At 45.6% G+C, this 14,956-nt stretch overlaps 1 protein-coding gene across 7 annotated transcripts in view; it reads right to left on the bottom strand.

The window, feature by feature from the left end:
* LOC144114790 (uncharacterized) overlaps nucleotides 1–14,956 on the bottom strand; it is a 126,738-nt gene that overhangs the window by 97,849 nt on the left and 13,933 nt on the right. For all 7 annotated transcript variants that reach the window (XM_077648748.1, XM_077648750.1, XM_077648746.1 and 4 more), the window contains exons 4-6: nucleotides 12,468–12,576; nucleotides 3,571–3,683; nucleotides 273–354 (exon numbers count right to left, since the gene is read on the bottom strand). In XM_077648748.1, coding sequence (XP_077504874.1) covers nucleotides 273–354; nucleotides 3,571–3,683; nucleotides 12,468–12,576 — 304 coding nt within the window. The remainder of the gene's footprint in view (nucleotides 1–272; nucleotides 355–3,570; nucleotides 3,684–12,467; nucleotides 12,577–14,956) is intronic.

Below are 14,956 nucleotides of genomic sequence, written 5' to 3'. Positions count from 1 at the left end.
AGCATTCTAATATTCCATTCTTACAAAAATGCCCAACAGTGCATTCACTGTATATCATTTTTGCTCCCTTACATCCCATTAGCCGCACTGGCAGTGCTTGTATTGGGATTGCGAGTAGAAGACCCAATCTTCAAACGTCAACCTTAAAACTTTGATGCTCAAGCCAAAAATGTGACCCAGAAAACGTATGTATGGCTACTAGCAGAAAAGCACAAACAAGGCATTACGCCAAGCATTTGGCTGTTCATGTTTCCGTGTAACAAAGAGAATACCTTTCGGTGCCTTGAGCAAGGGAGGCTTCAGGCATCCAAGATGAAAATGGGAATCACAGACTTCACAACACAATAAATGCTCCTGAAAGACAAGCACAAAAGATACTCAGCACTGCATACGAAACTTTTTAGACACTTTTGCTGATAACCACTGAACACAATCCTACTGGATTTTTGTGTGCTTGTTTAAAGCATCACCATCTTTTCATGTCATTAACATGCAGGCCTACAATGTCACAGGAGTCAGGGCCTGTATAATATACCATATTTACGCGCATAATTTGTGCCCTCGCATAATTTGCGCACCCTTAACTTATCACCCGGGTTTACAAAAAAATTTTTTACTCGCATATTTTACGCACCGCGCTGCGCTAGACCACCGTCATGCACGCGGGCTCTACCCTATGGCCTCTACCCAGTAGCATTCGGCTATTCCGCGTGTTTGTTCGGAAGGCTTATTGAATTTTTTGTGCACTGGGTGTTCATGGTGGTGTCAGAGGCAGCTGTTACAATCGCGGCGGCACCAGCGGCAATCGCCACTCGACAGCCAGCAGCGCTTCCGGGGAGGATCGGCAGCTGATAGATGTGCCAACACTGCTGTTTGTTTGGCTGATGCATGTGACCTCGACTGCCGGCTACGCTTTTCTTGGTGGCTCTGACGGCTTGTGTTTGATTGTTCGGTCGTGTCTTGCGATGGGATATCACAAACTATACGGCAAGTTTCAAACTGCTTGTCAGCGGCCTTATCACGGCGCGGAGTGGAAAAGCCAGCGAGAATAACCGCGTGTGCACAAGTTTTCCCATAGACGGCAATCGTTGTGTCGGAAAACTTGTGCGCACGTGGCTATTCTTCACAGCTCCGCGCCGTGATAAGGCACCGACAAGCAGTTTGGTCGACGCTCGCGCCGGTACTGTTAAAGAATTGTGTGGTGTGATGATTTATTGATTCGTGCTTGCTATCCGGACGAAGTTGCGAAAGCAAACTTACGGAATCCGGAACTACCGAACAAATGGCTGGGCCGCAAGCGATGACGCTGTTTTAGCGTCTTATTCAGCTTCATGCATGCACCTTCATGCTATCCCGCAAGGAGGGAGGGGGGGTGGGGGGGGTGCGCGGCTTTTCATTTAGAGTGAACTTTTTTTCGGCGGGGGCGGGCCAGCGTGGGGTGCGGGTCCGTGTGCTGACGTGTACGCAGCAACATACACTATACCTATATTGCGCGTTATGACCTTTGTGGAGTTTTTTAAGTCGCACTCGCGAAATCCCCGCATAATTTGCGCGCCTCTTCGAGCCCTAATTTCTGATAAAAAGTGCGCAAATTATGCACGTAAATACGGTGACTTCAATCACTACTAGCACTAATCCCAGCAAAGTGCTCACCAACTGGCTGAAACAACTGAAGCAGTTGTGGTGCTAAGTTATAATGCAGATCATTGCTGGACCTACTGTTAGAAAAAGTGATGCATACATCATGACAAAAATGCACTTGTGATTTGGCAACTCTACTTTTTGCTGTACGACCTCTGCATAGCAGGCAAGGTTACATTATCTTGTAATCAAGAAGGCCCGGCACTTCTAGAAAAATGGATGTTTTTTTTTTCTTTAGTGCGACAAATCAAGGCAGTGTGATGTCACCGCAGCTGTACTTGACAGCAATCACCACCAAATTCCTTACTTTTGCCAATGAACAAAAATATATTTTCGAATATAATTTACCACGGTGACGATAACGATGGCTGCATGTAGGCATCTCATTCTTTTTGACAGCATTGTGGTTTTAGCTAAAAAAAATTGGCTTACACGCCTGCAGGAAGATGGAAAGTGCTTTACAGACAGGGGAAAAGTGCAGTCAGGGTGACTACACTTCTGAAGCAGCAGAAGTGGTGATTCCCATGAGGGCGTATCCACAAAAGCACTTAACATTTCTGGGGGTCAGCCCTCACAAGAATCGAACTTAGAACACGGGCCAGGAGAGATATTACGACATCACTGGCCAGTGTCCTTGTTCAGGAGGGAATGAAAATGTGTGGCAAATGCATCACAGATGCATTCTGAAGAAAAGATGGTGGAAAGCTCAGCTTTATGCTCCACAACTGGCCACCTTGAGAGAATGTGGCACAAGGTGCACTGGCGGCAATGCATGTGGCACTAGATATGCCCTGGTAGTTTCCAGAATGCTAATGAGATTGAGATGAGAAAGAAAGAAAGAAAAAAAAATATGCAGGGCTGGCCAGCGGTCCTTTCAGGCTGATCACCGAAAGAGCTGAGTAGACTCACAAGGCCATCCTGTGTTCGCTCCAAAGAAAGTCTAGCATACACCGGTTCAGGAAGTCATGCTAGTATTTCCATTCTCTTGCGAGCTCTACAGCTTCCCAAGGGCCCATTCACACACCATTTTGCATCTCATCCCATGGCCATCCCAGCAATGGATTCCTATCAGGAGAGCGTTTTCAAGCTGGTTTCTCTTCAAAAACAAACCTCTGGCCACACAGCCTTCTGCTCCATGTTTCCGTCATGGCACAACCATGGAGCTTCATGCTGTTGTGAACCAACCAAAACAGGTTTGAAGAGCTCACCAAAATTCAGTGCATTATTGAGAACAATATTAGTAACTGCTCCCACAAATGTACATTGATGTGGCTGTTGTGCATGTTGTGCAACATGCTGTGCTTAGCTGTAAATTTTTTTAGCAGTTTGATGAAGCAAAGAATGTTGAACATGCACCAACCAATACACCCCTTCATAAATGTTGCAGCGGCTTCACCTCCACAGTGGATGCTAAAATGCAGGAGAGCACACTTTCAAAATACATTACACAGCCGTCGTATGTTTTGTGAATAGGGCATGTCAAGGTGGTTCCAGTGACAATACCACATGCACATGTCAAGCACTAACATGCATCTCAGCACTTTATCCAGGATTTATTAATGGCCAGTAACACCATTATTTGCACAAAATGCAACATCAGTAACAAATCATGAAAAGGGTTCATCAGAGCCGAAGCTGGCATTTATAAGTGACAGGTGGACACTGCCGCTAGTTGCTCAAATACTCAGCCATCCCGACAATGACGACAATGTCACAAGACAGATAATGGCTGTGCAAACAAGGTCTAGCATGTTCCATACTCATGGAGACTTGAAAAAGAAAGACTGTAAAGCTTTGTTTTGTAATGGTTAATGTTTATTATGCAATAAACTAGCTTCCTTAACAAGTAAAGCTACTGGTGAAAAAGCATAAGTTAGGAACCACTCTTGACACCACTACAAGTTATTATGGACAATGCTCGTCACTTACCTCCTCTTTCCTAGTACCACAACGAGAGCATGTCCTGCATTGGGGGCACTGCCATTTGGAGTTCAGACGAACCACTGCCAGCTCCTTCATGTGTTTCAGACAGGACGGATGGGCTGATGCAGAAACGAGTGCCAGAAGATTTTACTGAGTGTGGTCCCACAGGGTAAGGATGCAAGCAGTTGCTTGTGTGCATGCGTGTGCATGAATGTGCACGCAGACAAAATGCCTCAGATAAGGCAAGTTAAGGATTTAAGAAATAATACTTTAAGTTGCAGGAATGAGATTAAAAAAGCACAGTTGAAGCTCGTTAACAACAAATTAAAATTCAAGAAAAAATGCTCTCCTTAAAAGTTGAGAGCCTTCTTAACTATACATTCTTAAAGAAGAAAAAGCAAGAGCCTCCAGGTTGCCTCCTATGGTGTCTACAATGAGTGTCTAATGTTCTTCTTGCAACTGTACCACCAAAACTCCGGCTGGAACCGGTTCCATTGCACTTATTTTGGTATGCATCAGTAATCACATTCCAGAATGTTCCAGTACCCTTCAATTGAATTATCAAGCGGGACTATACTAATCCGACCATTAGCCTACCTTAATCCACAAATGCCAAAATCTGCAGCAATAATTTCCTTCTTCTTCCCGCTTTCCGCTTAGGCGATAATTCTATCCTTTTCTTCTAGCGAAATAAACTTTCGCTTCTTCATTGGCAGCGACATGGCAGAGGCGATCGACGAGATCAGACTGCAGCGAGAAATCCGACAATCAACACACACCGACACACGAGAAAATGGCGGCAAGGGCTGCGCAGAAGGCGGGGTGGGGAGACTGCCAACTGGATTTGGATTGGTCTTTAGCCCTCGTACGGCCGGCAGCCTTCGCACGACGCCAACAAGTCCCCTCGCTGCTTCCATATTATGAATGACTCCCAACCAAATTTTTTAATAAAGAATACATGAATATGTAATAAACATACATTCCGTGCATTATTTAGCTGCTCCGAGCCACTGCTTTAGCAGGGAATAATCTCGTACAGCACCCAACTTTTGAAGAAAGGCGGGCCACTGACCGGTGAAGGCTCGCGGAAAATTCGTAGAAGTGAATGCATGCTCACAAAGAAATTCATTTTCGAGGGAATTTTAATACATTAAGGAGGGACAAAGCTCTTTGAGACGAAAAAATCGCGAAATAATCGATTTTTTGAAACTTACTTTTCGAAATCTACAGCTAATAATCCCTAAATTCACCAGGTTTCCAGTCCCGTGGTTCAGTATTTTGAGCACACGATCAATTTATAACATCCCTGCAAGCTGAATTCTACGCAAAAACAATGCTCTTTGTCGCGGTGCATAGCTCTTTTTCCACGCGCGCGATCGCAGCCATCTTGGTCTCGTTGGAAAGAGCAGCTTTTTTCCTTCAATTTCCCGCCGCAAACGGCTCTGACAGTTCGCTGGTGACGTCGAAATCCGCACACAAAGAAAAGTCCCAACACGCGGCCGTATTCGTCGAGCTAGCGCACGTGACCAAAAAAGCACGCTGTGATTGGCTGCGCGAGGCTCCCGTCGGCTGCTCTACTCCGCAGGCAACACGACGCGTCTCTTCGTTCTTTGTGATAAGTGTGCAACGATATCCGATCCAACGGGAAAGTTCACCACGAAGCACAAGTTTGGCAGAAGAAAGAAGCGATCTCATTCCAGAAGCGTGCCATTCCTTTAGAGGGCATCGAGAACAGTCCGCCGCCACCGGCAAGCGATGCCGAAGACGCGGACAGTGCTGAAGTAGGCCTAGCCAGCTCGTCGGCGAGTTCAAGTGTTGCGAACAGCGGCCGCATTCGGCATGACACTGCAATGTTGCAGCGTGCGGATTTGGTGCAGAGAGAATTTGAAACACAAGAAAGACTTCAAGTTCTTGCTTCAACGCCCCCAACAACGCGAAAGCTGGATTTTTTCACTCGCGCTGACGACGATGCGGTCGCGCCAGTTGACATCGAGCCGGGCTTCGTTATCGTCAGCTTGAACTCCGTGAACGCGATGATGTGCGTAAAGTGCAAAGCGTGCGGCGGTAGCGTCACTGCAGGCAGAGGCGAACGTGAATATGGCCTCGCCATAAAGATTGCTATCAGGTGTGCTTGCTGCGGTGATGTTGCGTCGGCGTGGAGTTCCCCCCGCGTTAACGGCAACCAGAAGGCCAACCCTTTCGTTGTGAACATTCTTGCTGCGCGCGCAATGCAAGCCACTAGGAATTGGCAAACGGCGCTAAACGACGTTTTTGCCGCGATGAACATTTCACACCGCGACCTTCACACCAAAACATGGCAGAGGTGTGTGAAGACGAAGTTGGCGCCCGCGGCGGCTCTTGCTGCCGAGAAGCAGACGACGCAGTGCGCGCAATCATTTCGGGAGCTGTACGACGACTTGAAGCTTGGGAATCCCGGAAACACTGCCGTGTCATGCGATGGTTCCTGGATGACGCGCGGCCACTCGTCGCACATTGGCGTCGGCACGGTCATCGAGCTCTTCACGGGGCTAGTTCTCGATTTTGTTGTGCTCAGCAACTTCTGTGCTGGTTGTGAGCATGGGCAAAAGGAAGATGATCCGACTTACAAGGCTTGGAAGGAGAGCCACGCCTGCCAGAAAAACACCACTAAGAAGGCCGGTGAAATGCAAGTTGAAGCCGCCCTCATCCTTTTCCAGAGGTCACTACAACGACATAACCTGAGGTACACCACCCTACTCTCAGACGGTGACAGCCGTGCTTTCCTTGCGCTGCAGGAAGCCAAAGTGTATGGGTATATTTCGGTAGAAAAAGAAGACTGTACCAACCACATACAGAAACGGCTGGGCACAAGCTTGCGAAACCTCATCACAAAACATAAAGGACATGGATTAGAGATCCTTGGCAGTAAAGGCAAACTGACCGCTGACCTAGTTGCAAAGCTGACGCGGTACCATGGCTGGGCCCTGAAGACTCACAAGGGTGACGTGCCAGGAATGAAGAAAGCAGTGATGGCCACTTATCACACAATTTCAAATGACCTGGTGTCAGACCACAGCCACTGCCCACCAGGACCGAGCTCATGGTGGCACCAAAATGCAGCAAGCGCTAAGGGCAAGACAGCTCCTAAGCACCGCTACAGCCTGCCTCCATACATTTGTGAGGCCCTGTTGCCCATTTATGAACGCCTTTCCGACGAGAGACTTCTTGAGCGAAGCCAAAGGAGCAGTACTCAGAACAGCAATGAGTCCCTTCACTCCTTGATATGGGCATTGGCTCCGAAGGAAAAGCATGCCTCCCTGTTCACTGTACAAGCTGCAGTGGCTGAGGCTGTGATGAAATTCAATGCTGGCTTTGAGAGGACAACCGCAGCAATACTGAAAGAGCTGCACCTCAACCCTGGAGCACTGAGCACGAAGCGAATGGCGGAGGAAGACCACCGCCGAGCAGTGGCATCTGCAAAGAAGCGCAAAACCACTTTGGACATGCAGCATACTTTCAAAAAGCGTCATTTGGGTGGCTGTAGTCAGACTGACTACATTCCTGGTGGCTTTTAGCTACATAGGATGCAATATATGGCACTATTTTTTCTGGTTTATGGGGGTTTAACGTCTCAAAGCGACTCAGGCTATGAGAGACGCCGTAGTGAAGGGCTCCAGAAATTTCGACCACCTGGGGTTCTTTAACGTGCACTAACATCGCACAGTACACGGGCCTCTAGAATTTCGCCTCCATCGAAATTCAACCGCCGCGGCCGGGATCGAAACTATTTTTTCTGCATTTTTGATTAAAAGTGGTTTACTTCTATTTTTCTCGTTTTCTCAAAACGCACATTTTTGACTTCTTGCTCATTTGCGGAAGTGATATCTCGGCCTTCAAGGCAGGTAGAACCATAATTTTTGTTGTGGAATATAGCTAAGAGTGCAGAGCACACAATGTTAGGAGCAGATTTTGGAATTTGGGTTCTAAAATTTAGCAGTTCTGCTCTCTCAGACAATAGGGTACCCACGTTTTGAACAGTGAACTTAGGATTGCTCTAGCATCGGTAATATTTGTTACATCAAAAAAGTACTGCTAACATTGTATTCCCTATACTTTCTAGTACCTAGCCATATGTTATTATCAATTTCTGTAGTGCGGTTATATTTTCATTGTTTCTGCAAATTATGAACCCTTAATTTCATATATCTTCATAAGTAATTGACCTATTGAGAAACAAATTATATATTTGAAATCAGTGCAAGAAACTGAATTAGACTGGCAAGTTTAATCAAATTTGGCAAGAAAATAAAAAAATAGCTTTAAGAGCCATGTCCCCCTTAAACTCCTATGGGGTTTTCACGGGGAATGAAGAATACTTCGTTGTGGCGAAAATTTCGCTGAAGCGGGATTCGTTGTGCCGGGATTCAACTGTATTCTTCAATGTGAGGCTTGTTATAAATGTATGAAGCTCTCTTCATTCAAATGAAATTTCCACTTGGAGCCCCTTAGTACACTGGAGTGTAACAACGTTGCAATCACATGACAGTCAGCCTGGTGGAGCCAGTTTCTTTTAGTGCCTGTAGATGACACCAGCATGCAACAACAGTAAGTGATTCAAACAAATAATTGGTTTGGGCAATTCAAACAATCAGAAGATTAGAAGACTGCATTTCCTAAAGGTCTTTTTTTGCTCGTTTAATTCGGATCAAGCGAAAGCAAAAAGCTGTTATGCCATAATCAATATTACATCAAATCTTCCATTTTACATTTTATTATAGCAACTGCATGCTCACTGAAATGAAACATGGTCCAGCCAAATCTTGCATTAAGTCTGTTTTACCCAGTAATTCGCTGTATTAATGCTTGTTATGAGATTCAACTGTGTTGTTAGCATCTACCTAGCATACACAAGCACATACTTCATTTCATACTGTCAGGTGCTGCCAGGTGCACAACGCACAAAACACACCCCCCTGCCGCAGTCATTCCAGATCTGGATGGTTTCTTAGCGTACAAAAGACAATTACGCAATAAGGCTACAGCTAGAAAAACTATACCCTTTCTGGTTTTCTCTTGCTGCTCTACAACTATGTAACTGAAACTTCTAAATATCCCTAGGGGTTTGTTAGCCAAATAAAATTAAGTGCAAATTTAAGAATACTCTAGCTTGCTCTAAATGTGTAGCAGTTTTCCTCAAAATAATAAGCTCATGTGTACATGTCTGGCACTGTGCTTAACCATACTGAGCTGCTGTTGTCACTACCAGTTCCAACTGCATAAGACACATTAAGTAAAATAAACATTTTGGCACCACACAAGGTTTGTACTTGAAGTAACGAGCAACAATTCTGTACACCCAGGTTTGCAAAAGCATCGGATGAGCATTTGGTGGCATCAATTGTCAACTGACATCAACTGTCTAGTAAACAAAATGCAAAACAGCTGTCCATGACATCAAATTTCATTAACATATGGTCACACAATTCCACATCAAAGAGAAAATGCATCAAGACTTCTTCACGTCAATGGGTGTGACCAGTGTCAGAAGCATAGAACCCAAAGTACAGAATCCCCAGCTGTACTCGTTGTGGGAGATTGTACCAATATCGCGAATGAAGAGCCACATTCGTCCAGCCTGTTATGGTGCTCCCACCAACAAGTTATGGCCGGCAATTGCATAGCTTGCAATTTTCAACACTAGATGGCGTTAGTTGTCCACGAAAAACTGTGATGCATTTAGCGGATTTTAAGCCTGCGTGTTTCAAGCATGATTAATGTTAACTCTTCTTGCAAAACAAGTGATAGACCCACTCACTTCTGTTCACAGTAAGCTCCAAATTATGACTGTTGGGATAAATTATACTGTAGTGTTTCAGGCATTATCACATCGTTAAGGGGGGACACTACCCTAATGAGTGAAATTTTGAACCGCTTGCTCGATTTAACTGAAACTTGCAGGGCTGGTTTATATTACTGCTGGGACCATCTGTGCCAAATTTCATTACTCTGGAATAAGTATGAAGCAAGTTATGCAACCTCTATGACAAGGATGACTATGCTTGCTTAGGAAAACTATCGTTTGGAAAATAAGTGTAATCTTACAAATTTTTTCCGTTACGCAGCTTTAGGAATGACCACAGCACACAACTGTGAAATTATTTTGCTTAATTTTGCTATATTTCAAAAGAATGCTGCCTCATAAAAAATGGCATTTATTTTTCATCTCCGCCACTTCTTTCAAACTAGGTTTTTTGACATAAAAAAAATGAAAAAATAGGCAAATTGAGCACACAGTTGTGTTCCTCAAAAAACTTCAATGCAGAAAGTCTGCTACAATATTAATATTATCAAGTAATACTGGAACGATAGTTTTCCTAAGCTGGCAGTTTACTGAAAAAAACAGGAAATGAGAAAAATGGATTCAAAGATTGAAAATCACCCCACTGTATTTCCAAACCTCTAATGTTCAAGAAAACCCTCCAGCAGCATATGTAGGTCTCTCTTCTTTAGCTCTATGCTGCTCAGCAGCAGTGGCTTCAAGTTTGCGCTTTTTTCTGGCCACCTTAGAGCTCTGAAGTGCTCTTGCTCGTGCCCGCAACAGGCACAATTTGGAGTTCTCCTCGATGACCTTGGTAGTGTGCTTGCCACAGGTGATGTCCAACTTGTCTAAGACTCTTTTCAGTCCCATCGGTCCTTCATTGAAGTTTAGAACAGCTAGTGCTGCAGCTGTCTCGATAGTTCTGAGAGATGCAAACTCTGTCTTTGGACACCGCTTCCACACCAACGAGTTGAACGACTCGTTGGCATTCAGAGTCTGCATGCACGAGCAGCGCACAAGTAGGTCTGCTTTGGCCAGCCTGCTATACAGGGGCACAAGCTCCTTAGCGATGTCCCTGCTGAATGCTGGGCGGTGCGCGTGAGCCACTGACGGCTTGCCCGCGGCAAGCAAGGCCTGGTGCCTTCTGTAATGGCACCAGGAGTCCTCGCCATGTGGACAGGCAAAATGTAGTGGCTTATCATCAGTAGAGTAAGAATGAAAAAGGGTGGCCATAACCCCTTTCTGCATCTTCTTCACGTTGAGAGCATTTTCTTTCAATGCAGATGCATAGTATGCCGTCAGTTTCTTGGAGATGACCTTTGTGAGTTTTCCTTTGCCTCCCAGGCCCCTCTTCTCCTTCTTGAGCTTTTTAATTCCAGCAAACATACGTTTGGCGACATGATTTACACAGTCTTCTTTGATTATTTCTTATCATAGAGACCAAGCTTAAACACATGTAAAAAAGCCTTACTGTCTCCACCACTTAGCCCTGTTGTATATTGCATGTTGTGCAGCACTTTGGACCTGCTGAATACAATGCCGGCAGCCTCCACCTCCATGGCATTTGAGGAGCCAGAAAAGTTTTTCTGACAGAGTTCCTTGTGTGCCTTGGCCCATCCTTCATGACTCGCATCACCAGGCTTGGGTCCCAAGCTGCACACATGGCAGTAGTTACTCTGGACAGAAAAGTCGAGCACGAGGCCAGAGTCCACTCCAATCGCAGCACTAAGCCCAAAGTGGGAAGTGTAGCCTCGTTTGTGCCAGGTTCCGTCGTAGCTGAAACAAACATCGAGCAACTCATCGTCTTGGGCTGCCTTTTTTTCCCTAACGGCCTGCGCGGCATCGTGCATGGCGTCGCGTGCAGTGTCCATCGCGGCGCTGTGTATCTGTTCTCCTAGCAGCTGGTAGGTCTTCAGATGCATTGGTGGAGGACTATTCATGCTCGTGAACAAATTCTTCAACTTCATGAAGTAATTTCTGCAGTTCTGGGCAGCCAGTGCGAGACGCACGGGCAGCTCCGGCTGACGGCTCGATCCCACGATGGGAGAATGCGGGATTCTGACGATGTTTCCACACCCACTGCACAAAACAACAAACTGAAGGTTCGCGCCTGCACCACTTTCTGTTAAATCAAGCGACTGCTCGCTGCACATGGGACACAACAGGGTGCCGATCATTGTTCTTACCGCTGCTACATCGACAAAACGGTAGCCAGTCAGCACTTGGGGCCCGCCGCTGACGTCGGGCGTCGCATGTTCAGTTGAGCCGTCGTGGTCGTCGTATTCTTGAAGGAGTGCGGCCTTCCTTTCAAATGCAGTCAGCACATCCTCGTCATCGGGGCTTAACTAAGATGCTTCGGTCCCTGGCGATTGAACGGAGATAGGCGATATCGGTCGTTCCAGCGCTCTCGGTCGGCCTTTGCTGGCTCGGCCTCTCGCTTTCGTGAAGCGGCTTCATTTACCGAAGCTATTCCACGACGCGAACTTCATAGCTGGCATTCTTCCAACAAAAATATATGTTTGAAAAAACCAGAGGAGCAGACAGACTAGATTCAGCGTGGGATGCAATCAAGCGTGGTCTGACAAAGGCCTCGCATAGCGCGAAACGACATTTAAAGCGTCACATGCTGCGTTTGCGGCAATCACAGCTCAAGTTCCGGTTTGCTAGCCAATCAGGGCTTGCTTTTTTCAGATTTTTGCGTTTGCTTTTTTTAACTTTGCTGACGTTTTGCTCTACTCTCGACAGGAGCGCGCGCTCACTGGAAAGAGGAAGAAACAACGCTTCTCCCAAGGGTACTCGCCGCTCGCTAGGCCTAATAGACGCTCCGCGCACGCACTTTGAAAATGGTGATTGCGGGCCATTTTCCTCGACCCGGAACGACACACGGGCGCCGCCGACTTTTCAATAAACGAGAATTTCTGCGTTTCTAGACCACGACCGTGAATAAAATTTTGCCGAGAGCTTCTTTATTAGTCCGGGAATCGAAAACGAGGATAATCCAAAAATGGACTTTTTGGCCCAAAATTGCGGTTTTTTGCACCGTGTCCCCCCTTAAATGGCTTTCATTTCTTATCATCATATGATGTAGCATGCATTAACAGCTCACCTGAAAACGTGCATGAGTGACAAGAGAGGAGTTCCTCAGCCACCCCACTTTTGTTGTTCCTTGGCATTCCATGACAAACCGAGCATCTCCCCTGGAGAGCAGATCTCCTCTGCAAGAGAAAAAAAAATTGCTACAAATAAAAATAAAAAAGAAAGGCTGAGCAGACAGAGAAAATACAATCAAACCCATTTACAAAAATATTGAAGTGCCAAGGAAATACTGTTATAACCTGGTTACGCAAAAGAAAAAGAAAATAAGCAAACTTCAGGCATTTAAAGGAGTATAGACACCTAACTTTTGGGTGCACGTTTTCTTGTTTGCAATGATGCATAAGCCATTATTATACATGGATTACCACGTAGTATTTTCCTACGAGCGCTAAATAAGTTATAATCGAATTTCTTTCTCGTGCTGTTTCGGTTTGAGTTACAACAGCCGAACTATGACTCTGATGTCAAAGTGTGATTACAGGTTACGTGAGGCATGAAAAACCACAAAATAATCCCTGCTTCTACATTCATTGTCATTGCAGCTCTTGAAGAAGGCCAGCTTCAGCATACTAGTGAATTAAAACGATGAAGCAGCGATTCTTTTGGACACTTTTTCATTGCTCACGTGACATTTAACCACACTGTGATGTCACATCATTGTTCGGCTGCAGAAACCGAAACCGAAACAGTGTGACAGAAAACTTCGCTTATAAAGTAATAGCTGTCGTAGGTGAATACCACATGGTGATTCATGCATAGTAGTGTCTCCCGCATCATTGTAGAAAAGAAAACATGCCATAAAAATTAAGTGTCTATACTCCTTTAATGACAGAAAAGTGGCTTTATACACTGACTGCTTTCTAACAATCTTGTCCACATCTCTCTGTAGGATGCCTAAATGCTGCACATAGATGAGTTGGGAGATCTTTAGCAAAAATGAAGCCCCGGAGGAACTCCACTCCTCGTAAGGCCTCTTGATATAACACAAATTTTATAGGTTCCTGTTCGTCGTTGTCCGTGCCAGTGACAGCTGCAATGATCATCTCGTCAGTGAAGTCTTAATTTGTAACAACCGTGTGCAAGAATCGTTTAACTCTCAACATGCCGTGATCACCATCGTTTACCGATGACCAAAGCCCTGTCACCTCTAATTCGGCAGGAGCTTCGCGAGCCTCTGCGTCACTGGCATCCTGAGCGAAGCCCGCTTTCCGGAAGCAATTCTTTATAGGAAATCCTAGAAGCTTGCAGGACTGAGGGAACTGTGACAAAGGACAGGAGGAAGAGGAAAACCACACACGCAAGACGTGTGCACCTCAGTGACTGATTCAGAGTATGTACGGCACACATGGTCAATGCAGCGATGCAACAGCTCACCTGCCCTAAGAACAGCGGGAGGCATGGTAGGAGAGGGCAGGGTAGCACATGTGCTCTCACTGCAAGCCCCCGCGTGTAAAAGAAAGAAAAAGAACTTCTGCCGGAGCAATTTTTTACAAACGGCGCGCCCTCAGAAAAGTTAGTAATGGACTGCTCCATGGAAATAGGCCCCTCCTCTGCCTTGGCGCAAAGGAAAGTGTCTTTTCTCCTCTGCATCACCGTGGCATGCAAGCATCCCGACAGGGCACGTGCCTCCCAGTGCGCGGTCATGAGCTCTTTTCGCTTTCATTGCACCAGCACAATCTGCCGGCTGGCTCCACACGCACTTTTACTTTGTAAGCGTGGTTTGGCTGGTGTGGTCGTAGTGCTTCAGTGGTCTTGTTCCATGCAAAGTTGGCTGTCAGTGACTACATTTAATTGTTATAACCGGTAATGTCCTATGACACCACTGTAATAAACGGCTTATTTTACCATAGAACACATGGTAAACTGGTCACTGCCGCGGTTGTCCACTGTTATATCCAATACCAGGTGTCCCACCTAACTTGAATCAAGGGTTAAAAAATAAACTATTAGAAACAGACGAGCGAAAACAGTTACATATTGGTGACAGCCATCTTGCGCACCACAGGCAATTTTTTGTTTTGCAATTAACTAATAGTTCAACGAAGTTTAATCTAAATTAACAAATACTGACTTTAGACAACAATTTGCATTTGAAGAGTTGTCGAGCACCTTCAGAAACCCCCATTCCATCATTTACAATAAGGAAACCCTCTTTTTTTTCCAGCTCCAAAGAAAGCCCGCGAAATACAAAATAAACCACGTGACTAACGCATTTGCACGCCACGATCGTGCTGCTCTCAAGCGTGGTTCGAGCAAAAGAAACCACCCGCAGCTTTGACTCTACGGCCCAGCACCAGTGGCAGGCTTTAAAATGATTTAAAAACCATTTTGTAAAATACCACACAATGTCTAGGTTATTTAAAGAGCTGCTAGTAGTAGTAATAGTAATGTGAGCAAAAATACTGAAGCTCTGAACTCCAAGCATACTGTTATGTGTGCAATATGATGATATGATGACACACCTCACAACAAAGATAGCATAATCAGAAAAAAATCCAA

Source organism: Amblyomma americanum, chromosome 1 (assembly GCF_052857255.1).
Source record: "Amblyomma americanum isolate KBUSLIRL-KWMA chromosome 1, ASM5285725v1, whole genome shotgun sequence".
Taxonomy (NCBI): Eukaryota; Metazoa; Arthropoda; class Arachnida; order Ixodida; family Ixodidae; genus Amblyomma; species Amblyomma americanum.
This window is presented reverse-complemented; position numbering and strand designations above follow the sequence as displayed.